Source organism: Zootoca vivipara, chromosome Z1 (genome assembly GCF_965207765.1).
Source record: "Zootoca vivipara chromosome Z1, rZooViv2.hap1.1, whole genome shotgun sequence".
In the NCBI taxonomy this organism is placed as follows: Eukaryota; Metazoa; Chordata; class Lepidosauria; order Squamata; family Lacertidae; genus Zootoca; species Zootoca vivipara.
Window position 1 is genome coordinate 64,767,333 of NC_142583.1, and position 17,439 is coordinate 64,784,771.

General features: G+C 47.2%; 1 protein-coding gene across 1 annotated transcript in view; it reads right to left on the bottom strand.

Moving 5' to 3' along the window:
- FRAS1 (Fraser extracellular matrix complex subunit 1) overlaps window positions 1–17,439 on the bottom strand; it is a 328,899-nt gene that overhangs the window by 299,601 nt on the left and 11,859 nt on the right. The window contains exon 2 of the mRNA XM_060278390.2: window positions 16,125–16,156. Within this exon, the coding sequence (XP_060134373.2) occupies window positions 16,125–16,156 (32 nt within the window). The remainder of the gene's footprint in view (window positions 1–16,124; window positions 16,157–17,439) is intronic.

A 17,439-nucleotide genomic window follows, 5' to 3' on the forward strand; every position in this document is an offset into this window, starting at 1 on the left:
AACTTCACTTCTCGTAGTGAGGGAACCGCCAGAAGACCCTCAACGTTGGACCTTAGTGTCCGGGCAGAACAATGGGGGTGGAGACACTCCTTCAAATATACAGGGGTGAAGCTGCTTAGGGCTTTAAAGGTCAACACCAACACCTTCAATTTTGTTCAGAAACATACTGGGAGCCCATATAACTAGTGTTATATGGTCCCAGCAGCCACTCCCAGTCACCAGTCTAGCTGCCGCATTTTGAATGCTCTCCTTCCAGAATGGGGCAGGCTGCAGGAGCTCCGAGCAGTGGATTCCTTGCCTTCCTTCAGACACCCTTCAGCCGTTCCACCGCATGGCAGAGCAGGGACTGCTGTCTAGCCATGAGCCAGGCTAACAAAAGACAGACTTTCCGCCAAGCTGGGAAGCCTCGTGGTCCTTTGCCGCTGCCATGAAATGTGGCACCGTTCACAAAAGGCTGGCAGCCTTCACTGCTAGTGCCAGCCAAGCTTCTCCGGGCGAGATGCACCTCATTACCACAAAAGCAACAAGGGAGGCACTGGAAATCAGGAGCCATGATCACCGTGGAAATCAGAACTTAACACCTGGACAGCCTTTGCTCGGCTCCCAGACTGTGATGCTGTAAGAACAACAGATGGCAAGACGAGCAGGAAAAAGGCTGCATCAGAAACAGCAGCTAAGCTGCCCCTGGCCTTGCAACTTCTCATTCCATCACAGCTGTGTGCGAGCTTAAGTTCACAATTTGAGGCAGCCTGGGGTAGTGGTTAGGGCATTGGCTTAGCCTCCTGGGAGACTCAGGTGCACATCTGCTCTCGACTACAAAGCTGGCGGGGTGACTTTGGGCCAGTCGCTCTCCTGTCTCAGCCCTACCCTACCTCGCAGGGTTGTTGAGAGGGGAAATGACTGCACACGCTGCCTTGATGAATTTGCAGACAAGTGTCCCAGAAGTGATTTCGGCATCCGAGCTGAGTGAATCGATGTCTGGCATGTGTTGCTTGCTCCAGGAGTCTTGTGGACGGCAGCCTTTTTAGATGATGATGATGATGATGATGATGATGATGATGATGATAAATAAACCTTTATTGTCACTACACCACCTGTGTGCAGTAAAATTAAACAAGTTCCCCCCCACACACACACATGCACTCAGTCTTGTTCACACTCTGTGTGCTTGTCAGAAGTCAATTGCAGGGCCGGCTCCAGGGGTAGGCTGGGTGGCGCGGGGCGCCAGGGCACCAGGTCGGCAGGGGAGCGCTGCACAGCGAAGCCACGCGGAAACCACGCTGCGCCCGCCCACCAGTCGCGGGAAGAAACGGGGCTGGGCGGGGGCGCCTGAGCGATCCGCGCACCACGGCGCCAGGGCACCCGACCCGCTTAAGACGGCCCTGGTCAATTGCACCACTATTTTTGTCCATTCCGCAGCTCAACAGCCCACGGATTAAAACTGTTCTTTTAACCTGTTGGTGTGGCTGACTATACTTCTATAGCTCCTGCCCGAAGGTAAGAGGTGCTGGCCGGGGTGTGAGTAGTCCCTGAGAATTTTCCTCACTCTCCTGAGGCAGCAGTCTCCTGCGATGTCATCTAGCGAACTCAGGGGACAGCCTATGATATCATGTGCTGTATTCACCACCCTCTGTAGGGACTTCCTGTCCGTGGCTGTCAAACCAGCGTTGTTGTTGTTGTTGTTTAGTCGTTTAGTCGTGTCCAACTCTTCGTGACCCCATGGACCAGAGCACGCCAGGCACTCCTGTCTTCCACTGCCTCCTGCAGTTTGGTCAAACTCATGTTCGTAGCTTTGAGAACACTGTCCAACCATCTCGTCCTCTGTCGTCCCCTTCTCCTTGTGCCCTCCATCTTTCCCAACATCAGGGTCTTTTCCAGGGAGTCTTCTCTTCTCGTGAGGTGGCCAAAGTACTGGAGCCTCAGCTTCAGGATCTGTCCTTCCAGTGAGCACTCAGGGCTGATTTCCTTCAGAATGGATAGGTTTGATCTTCTTGCAGTCCATGGGACTCTCAAGAGTCTCCTCCAGCACCATAATTCAAAAGCATCAACATCCATGGAGTTTTCTTGGCAGGGATACTGGAGTGGCTTGCCAGTTCCTTCTCCAGGTGGATCACGTTTAGTCGAAACTCTCCACTATGACCTGTCCATGGCATAGCTCATAGCTTCTCTGAGTTATTCAAGCTCCTTTGCCACAACAAGGCAGTGATCCATGAAGGAGCAAACCAGCGTACCACACTGTAATAGAATGGTACCTCTGGTTAAGAACTTAATTCGTTCTGGAGGTCCGTTCTTAACCTGAAACTGTTCTTAACCTGAAGCACTACTTAAACTAATGAGGCCTCCCGCTGCTGCCGTGCCGCCAGAGCACGATTTCTGTTCTCATCCTGAAGCAAAGTACTATTTCTGGGTTAGCGGAGTTTGTAACCTGAAGCGTTGTAACTTGAAGCGTTTGTAACCTGAGGTACCTCTGTACAGTATGAAAGGACACAGAAAGAGATCATCAATTTTTGTTTGACATTGTTCTTACGCAAGACCCTAAGGAAATGGAGTCTCTGTTGGGCCTTCCTAACCACCTGAGTTGTATTGATTTTCCAAGTGAGGTCTTCACTAAGGTAAACTCCCAGGAATTTGAAGGAAGAGACTCTCCCCACACAGCCCCCCCCCCCATATACGACAGGGCTAGTTCCCCTCTCTTCCTCTGAAAGTCCAACACAAATCTCCATTGTCTTACTGATATTTAGGTGCAAGTTGTTCTCTAGGCACCATGTCGAGACTTTTTGAACCTCCTCCCTATACGCTGATTCATTTCCACCTGTAATTAGACCCATGATGGTGGTATCATCTGCAAACTTAATAATTACAGTGGATGGAACAGATGAAATACAGTCATACCTATACAGCGAGTACAGGAAGGGACTGGCGTGCCAGTGCTGAGCTTCAGAGAGGTCGATGTAACAGGCCCCATCCTCACTATTTGTGTGCGATCCCTCAGAAAGTCTTAAGATTCAATGATTGTCCTAGTTCAGGCATCCCCAAACTTTGGCCCTCCAGATGTTTTGGACTACAGTTCCCATCTTCCCCGACCACTGGTCCTGCTAGCTAGGGATCATGGGAGTTGTAGGCCAAAACATCTGGAGGGGCGCAGTTTGGGGATGCCTGTCCTAGTTGAAATGAAAGGGGGGAGTCCTTTTTTTTTAAGTGGAGAAGAGAATAAACGACCTCAAAATTGCCATGAAAAAAACCCTCCCCAACAAACACACCTTTCTCCTGGGCCCTCATCAGAATTCTGTGCTTACTCCTTGAAAACCATTTCAAACCTGAAGCCAATATCCTTTCGTCTTTTTCACGGACGCTATGATTATTCTGTGCCACTGCAAACTTCAGCCTTTTGAACCATTCCATTCAACTGCCACATCCTCTGGTAATTAAGGTCATTCTCTCTCCCCCACCCCAATCTGCTGGATCTTCAGGAAGAAATAATTATCCTGTCTGATCTTGTTTTCCTTCAAGCCCAGTTCTAGTTTCACCTGCTCGGCTTTTCCATCTCGATCAGGGAGTCAGCAAGGGGCAGTACGCAGAAAACAAGAAAAATCCAGAAAACCCACAGACCTCAAGAAATTCAAGATCAGCGGTGCTTGGGTGTAGTTTGGGGGTGGGTGGGAGGATTTTGAGCACAACAATCAAACTGGAAATGCTTCATGCTTTGATAAAGCATATTTTGTTCCCAATGTTCATAGTATTTCCCCAAAATCCTCACCATCATTATCATTCAGAGTTCCCTGCGACAACGAAAAAGCAGAAGTAATAATTACGTTAAAATGCACCAGCATATATTTGCTTATTTCCCATGGTTTATCTTGGACCAAAAGCTATGCAGGAACTGGACTCTCTAACCACTGGCCACAGGAAGTTCTGTTTAGAGCCATATTTAAGGCCTAGGAACTTTGCGCGCGTGTGAAAACTGGGATTATCAGAAATGAAAACCACATCCTCAACCATAGAATCACATGCAAAAGTAGAAGTCACCTCCATCGCTGACACACCTGTCTCTGATCCTGCCATCCATTGGCATGTGGCCCCCAGGAAGTTCAGTGTAAGGGAATGTGGCCCTCAGGCTGCCAAAGGTTGGCCCGCCTGCTAGGAGTAGCAGCCAGAGAGCCTTTCCTTCAGCTATCTGAACCATAAAATTATCAACAGAGGGATTCTTCTGAGTGTCCCCCTCAAACAAAAATTTGGAACATGGCAACCAGGAAGGGGTCTTTTCAACAATGCCTCCCACTCACTTGCAGAAGTTTCCACCTAGAGAGAATTGTACGGTTGGACACCTGGCAATCATCTAGTTCAACCCCCTGCAATCTCAGCTAAAGCATCCATGACAGGTGGCCACCCAACCCCTTTTTAAAGGCCTCCAAGGAAGGAGAGTCCACACACACACCCCAAAAAGGAGTCCATACCACTGTCAAACAGTTCTTACTGTCAGAAGCTCCTTCCCGGTGTTTAGTTGGAATCGCCTTTCTTGTAACTTGAAGTCATGGGTTTGAGTCCTACCCTCCAGAGCTTGTTCCTTCTCCCCATTTTATCTGCATGACAACCCTGCATAGTAGGCTAGGCATGAGAAGGAGTGACTGGCCCAGGGTCACCAGTCAGCTTCATGGCCTGGTGGGGATTTGAACCCCGTGGATCGCCCTGGTCTCCCAGGTCCTGTCATTTTACTTCCAGGTGATCAGGTTGTAGGATTGCGGGAATTATAGTGCATGTTAGGGACCCAGGTGGCGCTGTGGGTTAAACCACAGAGTCTAGGGCTTGCTGATCAGAAGGTCGGCGGTTCAAATCCCTGCAATGGGGTAAGCTCCCGTTGCTCGGTCCCAGCTCCTGCCCACCTAGCAGTTCGAAAGCACATCAAAGTGCAAGTAGATAAATAGGGACCGCTCCGGCGGGAAGGTAAACAGTGTTTCCGTGTTCGCTAGAAGCAGCTTTGTCATGCTGGCCACATGACCCGGAAGCTGTCTGCGGACAAATGCCGGCTCCCTCGGCCTATAGAGCGAGATGAGCGCCGCAACCCCAGAGTCGGACACGACTGGACCTGATGGTCAGGGGCCCCTTTACCTTTACCTTTATAGTGCATGTTATGCATCCACAGAGGTGCCTTTTTTATTAGATCACATGCAGGTAACTCGCAACTTGCATGAATTTAACTTGCGTGCGTTTGGCAAAACAAAAAACAAAAATTGGAAAGAGGGCAGAGAAACGTGGAGGAAATACCTTTGGCAATCCTTCCCGACGTTTTCACTGTAAATGATTTTGGCCCCTGGAACGCAAGCCCTGAGGAAGTTGAGAGTCACCTGCACTCCAGGGATGAACTGGAGTCAAAGATTCTGGAACTTAACCTCAGCAAAAATTATGCCCATGCAGCTGAATTCTACTGGGTCCTCACACAATGAGTCTCCCACCATCACGGTTGTGACCAGGCATTTGACCTTCCTGCCTTTTGTCTTTCTTCAACTATAAAGCGGTGAATCTTCGAGGATTCTCGCAGGGAAACGCAGGCTGCCTTCAGAAGGCTCAAGGAGGACCGAGCAGCTTTGAGAACGCGGAAAGGGACAAGTTTGATTAATCCATGCGACATGCGGCCATCCCTTTGCACAAACGCAGCCGTCGCCAGGCTTCAAAGCCTCCGGAGGGAGAGGTTTTTGCAGGCAGCGAGCCCCATGCGTGTCCGGTCGATGAATCGCCAGCAACATCTCCCTGGGCGCCATCGTTCAAAGAAGAGACGGGATCGTTTGAAAATTGAACAGCGATGGCTAAGAAGCAGCAGATCACCGGTACCCAAAGTGGGTGGACTCCCTATGGGGCACTAAGAGGCCAAGGGGGAGGGAGGTGTGAAAATGACCTATCCTGACTTTGAAAAGCTGGTCTCGCTGGATTGTTTTGTTGAATCAATTTAACCAAGTTGTTTGAACTGGATTTTGAATAGATGTCCAATTAATCGAAATTTATTGTGCTGTTATCTTCCTTAGTGAGCAATGCAACTGACCACTGTGAACAACACTTCCTTAGAGGCAGTGTTAGAAATTCAGATATATAAACTCCTTCACCAAATGGAACCTTAAACGAGGGTTACATTCGCCACCAATGAATACCTAGGCATCTTTTTTGCAGCGAAATTTATTACTATTATTATTTTTCATTCCATTTCTATACCGCTTTATATTTTTTAAGGGGGGGGGAATCTCAAGGCTGTTTAGAATACGCTATAACATCAAATAAAACAATACAGAAAAGAACAAATGCGAGCTTCAAGGGAAATATTTCAGATCCTTCTCTAAGTGACATTTTGCTTTCCCCATATTTACCTACTTAATTTATAGAGCTACCCCATAGCAGAAGGACTCTAGGAAGCCAGTGGGGTATAGTGGTGAGTGTGTCAAACTAGGATCAGAGTTCAAATCCCCACTCAGTCATGACGCCTCTTTGCCTACCTCACAGGGTCGTCATAGGGGGTTATAAATGAAATAAATCAGCTCTTCGGCTTACCTGCTTAAGAAAGCTGGAGTCAGCCAGGTGGAGATGCCAGTTGCCAACCTGGCATCCAGAGATGTCCACGTGGTCGCCATTTTCCCTGTGCCGGTAGCAAAACGCGCCTGGCGCCTGGCTAATTTCTATCACTTCCTATAGGGGGCATTGGGGATGAGTTTGAACCAAGAAAGTGGTGGCCCCAACAGCATCCAGCACATCCACAGGAGGCAGAGACGGTCACCATCCTGGATGGTTTTAAAAGAGGATAGGACAAATTTGTGGGGGACAAAGCTATCCATGGTTAGTAGCCATGATGGCTCGGCTCTGCTTCCATGGTCAGAAGCAGTAACGCTGCTGAATACCAGCCAAGGGAGTGTCAGGCTTCAGGGAATCGCCTTCCTCCCTCGTGGCAGTAGATAAGCAAACAAAGGAAAATTAACAGAACACTACTAGTCATCACATACAGCTCCCAAGTTAAAACAGTACAACGCATCATCAGAGATCTACAGCCTCTCCTGGACAATGACAGCTCCCTTTCTCAAGCTCTGGGAGGAAGACCTTTCATTGCCTACAGACAGCCACCCAATCTTAAACAACTCCTCACCCACAATAATACAACCACCAGACTTAACATGGACACTGGTACCAGAGCCTGCAATAAACCCAGATGCCAACTTTGCTGCCACATACACCCAGACAACACCATTACTGGCCCCAACAACATCCAACATACCATCTCAGGACTATTTAATTGCTCATCTTCTAACATTGTGTATGCCATCAAATGCCAACAGTGCCCTTCAGCTCTCTATATTGGACAAACAGGCCAAACCCTACGCCAAAGGATAAATGGACATAAATCTGACATCAGGAACCATAAGACAGAGAAACCAGTAGGAGAACACTTCAATCTCCCAGGACATTCTATACAAGATCTCAAAGCAGCTGTTTTATTACAGAGAAATTTCAGGAACAGACTGGAAAGAGAAGTTGCTGAATTGGAACTCATTACCAAGCTTAAAACCATGGAGCCACCTGGGATGAATAAAGACATCGGATTCTTATCTCATTATACATGATCAAGCTTTCTTTAGCACCTCAGCCCTTGCTTTCCCCCCCCCAGGACTAATTGCAGTCATCAGCAGTCGTTAACAGCCATCTACAGGTTTACCACTCCCATCAGCCCATCACCCATTCCCACCCACCCCCACCACCCTCTGTATATATATATAAGGGTCTGACACTTCTGTTTCAAGTGTATCTGAAGAAGTGTGCATGCACACGAAAGCTCATACCAAAATAAAAACTTAGTTGGTCTTTAAGGTGCTACTGAAGGAATTTTTTTATTTTGCTTTGACTCAGACCAACATGGCTACCTACCTGTAAAAGGAAAATTAGTCTTCTTACCAGTTAGAAACTTTAATAATGACAGCGAGAGAACAAAGAACCCATCTCCCAGAATGGCGGTGCTCCCAATTAAGGGCTCCACCCCCTTCCATACCTATTAATCTACGTCTTGTAATCTGAGCTTGTACCCTCTGTGCTTTCTGTTCTGCCACTTTCTGAGCTCTCCGTGACTTTGGAGAAGTGGGGTGAATGCTGTCCAGAGACTATGAATCTGTTAACCCTCTCTCTTCCAGTGTTTCTTCTCCTAGCTGTTCCCCATCCAGCATTTCCCAGCTTCTGCCTTCTGAACTATGTCCCTCTGCAAAGCACTGTTCCAAATCTATACTGTCCTCCAGCTACTGGGAAGGTTCAGGATGCAGATCAGGAGCAGGGGGGGGAGGGGAGGGGCAAGCTCTCACCATTCCTCCTCCGTGCAGCAGGGAGACTGCAGGAGGGAGAGCGCTTTTGTGCTCGGGTCCTGCAAAGGCGGTTTTAAGGTAGCGTGACTGGCTTGGCCGCACTAGGTGCTGCACTGCAGGCGGTGCTACAATAATGGAGTAGAACGGAGCGAGAGAGGTGGGGGAAGATGACGAATTTTAGCATCACACAGGGCGCCACTGAAATTTGAGAGCCCAAATCTGCCACTGGGTCCTGCTTGCAGGCTTCCCATAAGCATCTGCGAGTAACAGGATGCTGATAAAGATGGGCTGCTGGCCTGATCCTGCAGGTCTCTTCTTATGTAATGCAAAAACAGGCAAGTACATCATCCCCATGGGGATTCAGAGTGCCTCTTCTTTCTTTCTTTCTTTCTTTCTTTCTTTCTTTCTTTCTTTCTTTCTTTCTTTCTTTTTTGCACAAAGCTTAAGAAGAGTTCCTTCTCCCCACCCACCCCCATTGAGTTCACTGGGGTGGGGGATGGGAATGCTTTTGCATAAAATATTGTTTTTCAGCATTTACCATTGTACACAGCCGTTAAGTGCTTAGGAAGCAGGATACAATAGCACATAATCAATCCTTTCTGTAATGCGCTTCCTTCAAAGCCTGGTGAAGACAAAGAGGAATGTAGCTGACTGAAAAGGAAAGTAGCTGACTTAGACACCTATTTATCTATTTTATTTTATTTTATTTTATTTTATTTTTAAAAATGAGCCGAACGCCTCAGAAGTGCAGGAGGGAAGAGACACTGAGGAGGAGGGCGAAGGGAAGCTCACGGATCCAAAAGGTAGAATTGCTTTGCTCAGGAAGCAATGATTAAGGTGAGCACTTCTGCATCACATAGAATCACAGTACTGTAGTCAGAAGGGACCTCTGAGGGTCATAGCTGCCAAGTTATCCCTTATTTTTAGGGTTTTTTCCTTATGCTGAATAGGCTTCCTCGCGAGAAAAGGGAAAACTTGGCAGCTATGCTGAGGGTCATCTAGTCCAACCCCCTGCAATGCAGGAATCTCGACTAGATCATACATGGCAGGTGGCCATCCAAGGAAGGACAGTTCCACCCCAACAAAAAAGAAACCAGTCTGGAAGGGTTGCCAGCATTTTTAATTTAATTTAATTTAATTTAAAAATGTTCTGCTCCTGTGCTTTTTGCATAACACAGGTGTCATAAGTGAAGCTCCCCACACTTGTCTCTATGCCAAGAATACCTTCCTGGGCTTAGTTTTATCCTGTGTCAGGCTGGTGTAAAAGGCACAGCGACAGAGCCTATTAAAAAATGTGGCAACTAAATTTTTTTTTGACTGTGCCCTTTAGCATGCAGAAAAGGCAACCGATGAGATCTACTCCAGTGACCCAATTACTGCCAACCTTACAATATCGGACAGCAGCCCATGCATTAGTGATCACTAATATCGCTTCCCTTCCACGGCTCACCCCTTGCACCCACACCTTTCCGGCTGCTTTCATTGAATGAAAACGCAGATTCATCAAGGAATTCATTTCTATCAGTTACTTCCTGCTGGTGGCACAAAGAATTGTCGAGATTCTAAAATCTTCAAGAGATCGCTCGGACCAGGCATGTCCGAGGTCCATTTTGGGGGCCTAATCCGGCCCACCGGTTGGTTTAATCCCGCCCCTGCGGCAATTTATTTCCTGGGGTAACCCCCCCAAAAAAACCTCAAAAACTTCAACCCTACAAAAAGCTCAACAACTCTGGGTTGTAATCATTAAAACAAAGGCCAACAACTGCAATTCTAAAAAAAGTCAACAACTTTGGCCGGCCCTCACGGCCCTTCACTTCCTCAAATCTGGCCCTCTTTGAACAAAGTTTGGACACCACTGGCTTAGCTGCTGCTTTTGACCCAAGGAACGCATTCACCCACGGATATCATGGCTGCAGAGGAATGGTTGGACAATGATGAGCAGTGAGAGGGAGAAAACTGGGGGGGGGGAGTAGGTGTCAGAAGCTGAACAGGTAACAAGGCTGAGAGCAGAGAGAGTCTGTTGCAGAGAGCTCCCCTTTTGTCTCCCAGAACCAGAAGAGGCATGAAAAGGGCGGACTAGAGATTTGCGATGCTCAGGCACAGTCTCCGATTGCTTGGGGAAAGCCCTGGAGAGGAGGGAGCTCAGTAATCTGTGGGCAGGAGGGGGTCTTCATCAACTACTTCATGGGGACAAGACCTACCAGAGTTGAGTGCTGTGCTCATAGGCCACTCTTGTGTCCATCATGTTTTTTACTAATAAAGTGTTAACTCCAACTTGCACGGTGTGATTTACTGTTAGCTCGCCTCTCTGAAACGACAAACCCTCTGGGGTGAAGGAAGATGTCAATACTGGGTGTGGCCCTAACCCCCACTCTCATGCACCCTCTTGCACAAACACAGGCAGATGAGTTCAGGAGGGGGTTCCCACCCCCTCTCTGTTCAGATGATTGAACTGGGGTGGGGGCAGGGATGTGAGAAGGCACCAATTTCTCTCTTGCCCTATATTCGTCACATCATGCAGAACCGTTTCCATTCTGCCGCGGTTCAGCTTCCACCCAAAACGGTGTAATTCGTCTTCTTTCGGCGCTGTCCACTATGGCAACATTTTTCGTAACCCACGTAATTGATGACGTCGTCCTTACATTACGCCACACCATTTATTTCAACACGAGGGAAACCGTGTCAATGCGGGGAATCCCAAAATCAATTATGTGTCATTTGCGGACTGAAAACAACAACAACTGATAGCGTTCACATTTTCTGGATTGGGACAAATAAGCAAACATCACCTACATTGGCTCCCAGTACGTTTCCACACACAATTCAAAGTGTTGGTGCTGACCTTTAAAGCCCTAAACGGCCTCGGTCCAGTATACCTGAAGGAGCGTCTCCACCCCCAGAGTTCTGCCCGGACACTGAGGTCCAACACCGAGGGCCTTCTGGCGGTTCCCTCGCTGTGAGAAGTGAAGCTGCAGGGAACCAGGTAGAGGGCCTTCTCGGTAGTGGCACCCGCCCGGTGGAATGCCCTCCCACCAAATGTTAAAGAGAAAAACATCTACCAGACTTTTAGAAGACATCTGAAGGCAGCCCTGTTTAGGGAAGCTTTTAATGTTTAATAGATTATTGTATTTTAATATTCTCTTGGAAGCTGCCCAGAGAGGCTGGGGAAACCCAGCCAGATGGGTGGGGTATAAATAATAAATTATTATTATTATTATTATTATTATTATTATTATTATTATTATTCGCCATTTCCACTGCTATGGGAATTTTACTGCTGTGGGTCCCAGAGGTAATGAGCAGTGAGCTTCTCTCACTCCAGAACTGTATCAACTTCTTTTGTCACTGCCACCAAAACCTTTGTGAATACTTGAGGGGCCAGATCACACTGCTCAGCTGGAGTTAACAACCCCACATTGCCCACCTCCCCTTTTAGACTCAGCTGATTGTTTCCAAGCAAAACATTTCTTGTTAAACACAAACTTTGACCTGGTTACAGGCAGCAAGCAGCAACATGCAAGGAAATACCTGTGCAAGAACAGCAGTGGTGATCTCTTTTTATTTTTGCTCTTGACTGTGGGTGTTCTTCCCATCGTAAAGGCATTTTATTATTATTTGGACTTGAAGAAGTGGTGCAGTTGCTAAACTAAAAGTATTGGACTAGGACAGGGGTCAGCAAACGTTTTCAGCAGGGGGCCGGTCCACTGTCCCTCAGACCTGGGGGGGGACTATACTTTTTGGGGGGAGGGGGGGAAATGAATGGATTCTTAGGCCCCACAAATACCGTAACCCAGAGATGCATTTTAAATATAAAAGGACACATTCTACTCATGTAAAAACACGCTGATTCTCGGACCGTCCGCAGGCCGGATTTAGAAGGCGATTGGGCCGGATCTGGCCCCTGGGCTTTAGTTTGCCTACCCATGGACTAGGACAGGGGTTCCCAAACTAAGGCCTGGGGTCGGATGCGGCCCGTGCGAGCCAATTGTGTGGCCCCCGATGACCCCGCCGCTGCCCACACTTATAGGTGTGTGCGGTGCGATTGCCCATCTCCAGGTCAGCACGGCGCCGGAAATAGCTTGTGTGGACTCGCGGACCGGGGGGGGGGGACACTCTCCATACGCACGTGCACAAGCTATTTCTGGTGCTGCGCTGACCCGGAAGTGCACCGGAATGACGTCTGCGCATGCGCAGAAGCCATTTCCGGTGCCGCGCCACACTAGAAAAAGCGAGTGCGTGTGCGTATGGGAGCGCAGTAAAGGGGCCCCTGACCATCAGATCCAGTCGTGTCCGACTCTGGGGTTGCGGCGCTCATCTCGCTCTACAGGCCGAGGGAGCCGGCGTTTGTCCGCAGACAGCTTCCGAGTCATGTGGCCAGCATGACAAAGCTGCTTCTGGCGAACCAGAGCAGCGCACGGAAACGCCGTTTACCTTCCCCTATTTATCTACTTGCACTTTGATGTGCTTTCGAACTGCTAGGTGGGCAGGAGCTGGGACCGAGCAATGGGAGTTCACCCCGTCGCAGGGATTCGAACCGCCGACCTTCTGATCAGCAAGCCCTAGACTCTGTGGTTTAACCCACAGCGCCACCTGGGTCCCCAAGTGAAGTGAAGTGGCAAGTGAAGTGATGACAAATAGAGACTAATAAGAATTGATGCAGCGATGTGAACATATTATGCAATGGGGGAGGAAACCTGATTTTTTAGAAATAAATTAATTTGGTTGGATTTGTAATCATTTGGGAAATTAATTTTTTTTTAATGGTGGAAGGAACAAAAATTAAAAACACAGATTAAGACTCAACTAGCCAAGCTACAGCTCTTTCTGCCATTATCTGGTTCAGCGTAAGGCAGATGTTCAGTCCCGTCGGCCACAGCCATGAGAACTTTCCTTCCTCAATACATCCCACGACATCAGCAGAGATACATGGAGAGTAACCAGCAGTCTATCATAAGCGGAGGGCTAAGAATCAGTCACTTAGGCTGTGCCACATGACAAAAGGGAGCTCTGTGCATGTCTGGCATCTGCACTGTCTTTGCTACCTAGGAAAACCTACAAGCCTTTTTTTTGGGGGGGGGGGAAGTCCTGCAAATATCAGCCGCACGTCAGCAGGCAATGGTGACATCCTGATGTCTCATTTCCGCATGTTCTGAGCACCAGTATATTACAGTACTTATCGAGCCAAAATGTGGAGGGGAGAATTATCTGCCGCACAATTTATTAGAGTTGATGGAGTGTGGGCAGATTTCTCAATAGCCTTTAAAACGTTGTGATGCTCCACAGTATATTTTTAATGGAAACAAATGCATGCAATCTGCTAAGGCTTTTCGCCCAGCCGTCCGCCAAAGACAACGGGCCGTAAATCAATTTCATCTCATCCTCTCTCTCTCTCTCTCTCTCTCTCTCTCTCTCTCTCTCTCTCTCTCTCTTTGCAACAGCACGGCTTTAAAGGGACAATGTCAAAGTTGGGAGGGGAGAGGAATTTTAACTCCAAGAGGGTTAGACTCAGGGAGAAAAAGGATACAGATGGAGGAGGAAAGCAAACCGCATTTGCGCAAAGGCACTAAATTGAGAGCTAAATCTCAGTTAGCAAGGTCAGACCCCGAACAATGGGGGCCACTTCACACCTTACAAGGTTGGGGATAAAAGAAGGAGTTGCATAGAAACCACCTGGTCCATGCATGCTGGAAATAATTGGAACTACATCTCCAGGAGGGCTGGGCAATATCTGGTTTTCAACTTCTTGATATATCAGTAAATCACAATGTTTAGCTGGTTATCACAATGCCTGAAATAAGGATGGAGCTGGTTTTCAACTTCATGATATATCAGTAGCTTAACATTGCGGTATGCTGATGTATCACAATGTCTGAAATAAGGATGGAACTAGTAGAGGCATTGCCTAGCTTCACAGTTTTTTCCCACATTGTGATTTTTGCATAGCACACACACACATTATGATTCACAATATCCGCCAGGTCAACAATGATGAAACCAATATCTTGTTATGGGCTGGAAACTAGTTTCGGCCCAGCCTTAACACACACCATGATTCGCGATATATTGCCAGGTCAAAATCACATACTGGTGGAATTCACAATGCAATGTTAAAGTAGGTGTGGAGCTATCGTAGAACAAAACCAAAAAGAGGGCAACCAAAATGGTCAAAGGACTGGAAACAATGCCTTATGAGGAACGGCTTAGGGAGCTGGGTATGTTTAGCCTGGAGAAGAGAAGGTTAAGGGGTGATATGATAGCCATGTTCAAATATATAAAAGGATGTCATATAGAGGAGGGTGAAACGTTGTTTTCTGCTGCTCCAGAGAAGCGGACAGAGCAATGGATTCAAACTACAAGAAAGAAGATTCCACCTAAACATTAGGAAGAACTTCCTGACAGTAAGAGCTGTTTGGCAGTGGAATTTGCTACCAAGGAGTGTGGTGGAGTCTCCTTCTTTGGAGGTCTTTAAGCAGAGGCTTGACAGGCATATGTCAAGAATGCTTTGGTGGTGTTTCCTGCTTGGCAGGGGGTTGGACTGGATGGCCCTTGTGGTCTCTTCCAACTCTATGATTCTATGAAAACTTCCTCCCTAAAAGATCAGCATTTGCCAAAGAGGTAAGCAATGGGAAAATACAATGCAAAGTTTGGGGAAACACTTGCATTGATGCAACATTGTCTAACCTCCCCACAAACAAATCAGGATAAATACTGTAGTCCTCAAACAGGTCAACTGGAAACAACCCTAGAATCTCTCACCGCTTTCCTCCCATGGAAGACTGATGGGAACATTTTTTGTTAAGCACACCATGCAATGAAATGTTAAAAAAAAAAGTTGAGCCAAAAATTAGCCCAGCAGTACTAAGAGCAGTTCATCCTTCCAAGGCAGAGATGAAAAATCAATCACTTGCAACCTAATCCCACATGCCACACTCTACATAGGGGAAAAGTTTACATACATTTCCTCACACAGCTAATACTTTGTCTTACAGCATGGCTAAGCCGACAAAGATCATTACTCTTAAAAATACAAAACCACTCAACAACAATTTATATCATAAAATCAAGATATTAAGAGTATGAGCTGAAAATAGTCTCCCATGCTCACTCCTTCAGCCATGGACAAAAACACAGCTGGCTGAAAAGGGGAAATTTAATAAAGTTTCGGACATCTCAAACATGTTCTGTACCTCAGGGCTTACAAAACACACACCACTATACACACAGTGGAATCCTGCGCATGATTCTGTGTCTACCCAAAACACAGTTCTGTAACATTTTTTCAAAAAGTTTACTTCCAACCAAAGTATAAAAGGGCCACGTAACAAATACAGAGTTACCTTTCAGATCAATAAACAGTGCAATTCTATGAATGTTTATCCAGAAGTTTTCCTGAGCTCAAAGGAGTAAGTGTGTTGAGGGTTGCAGTCAAAGCCATGCCTCCTTTTTTTTTAATGATTTTGCAACTTCGTAAAAAGGTAACATTGCAATGAAGGGATAGCATTGGGGAAAGAAGCAGGTAGGCCTTTTGCAAAATCTGCAAATGCTCCCTCCCCAAGCCATCTCCCCCTCCCGCCAGCCCTAGCCAACTTGTGCCCTATGGTAGCCGTCTCAAAAACAGTAGCAGAGGATGCCATCACAACAGGTTTGCGGGGCTAGGACCTCTCCAGGTCCCACCATCGTCTGAGTGTTGTGCTTTCATTCTTCCAGGCTAGAATTTGCTTCAAGGACAAAGCCCCTTCCATGCCATAAAATGAAATCTAATTCAAGCACAGCTAGTCACAAATAACATTAAGTATGACCTACCTGAAATGATGAGCCTCGGTAGACGCACACACCTGAAAGACCAGAAAGAAAATTGTGTTAGGCAGACATAAAAACCATTAGGAAATGCGCAGGGGTGGGGGTGGGGGAGCACTTTTAACAGTCCCTACAACAAAGTGGCGCTGTGGTTAAACCACTGAGCCTAGGGCTTGCTGATCAGAAGGTTGGCGGTTCGAATCCCTGTGACGGGGTGAGCTCCCGTTGCTTGGTCCCAGCTCCTGCCAACCTAGCAGTTCGAAAGCACGTCAAAATGCAAGTAGATAAATAGGAACCGCTACAGCGGGAAGGTAAACGGCGTTTCCATGTGCTGCTCTGGTTCGCCAGAAGTGGCTTTGTCATGCTGGCCATATGACCTGGAAGCTGTACGCCGGATCCCTCGGCCAATAATGCGAGATGAGCGCGCAACCTCAGAGTCGGTCACGACTGGACCTAATGGTCAGGGGTCCCTTTACCTTTACAACAAAGTATCCCATTTTCCACAAGCAGTACAGTTTCTCCAACTATCCTGAGTGTCTGGAGGAGCAAACTCACAACAGGAGCATCTCAACCTTCAGCCAACAGGATACAAGGCAAAAGTTCAACCTCAGGCCAGTGCCAGATTTAGGCTGGTGTGGGCAGTTCCCCTGCGCAGGGCACCGAACCAGGGTGGATAAAAATCAATGGTTTTTTTTCTAAAGGATTTATTTTTTTATTTAAATTGGATAGCACAGTCTGGCCTATGCCAAGGGGCACTAGAATGCAGGATCCCTTGCCTGGCTTCCCAGGAAGAACATCATAGCCAGAGGGAGGGAGGCCCTTCCACCTATCTATCAGACAGAGAAGTGCTTTCTTTCCTCTACCCTCCCTATTCCTTTTTCCTTTTGTGTGGTATCAATTGGGTTCTGAGATTGCAAGCAGGGACAGTTTTATATTATTATTATTATTTTCCTTTACATATATGGTGCTATTTTTAAAAGAGGAAGATAAAAGTGAGGGGGGGGAAATTCCTTCCAGTAGCACCTTAGAGACCACCTAAGTTTGTTATTGGTATGAGCTTTCGTGTGCATGCACACGTCTTCAGATACTTCTTCACACTTTCTAATACTTCTTCAGTTGGTCTCTAAGGTGCTACTGGAAGGAATTTTTATTTTATTTTTTGACTACGGCAGACCAACACGGCTACCTACCTGTGAAAGGAAAATAGACAAATATATATAGTATATCACTATAACAGTTGTTAACAGTTACCAATTACATTTATTGTTTTAACCTATTGTATTTTGTATCAATGAGCTCCAGATTTCATTATATTTGTCCA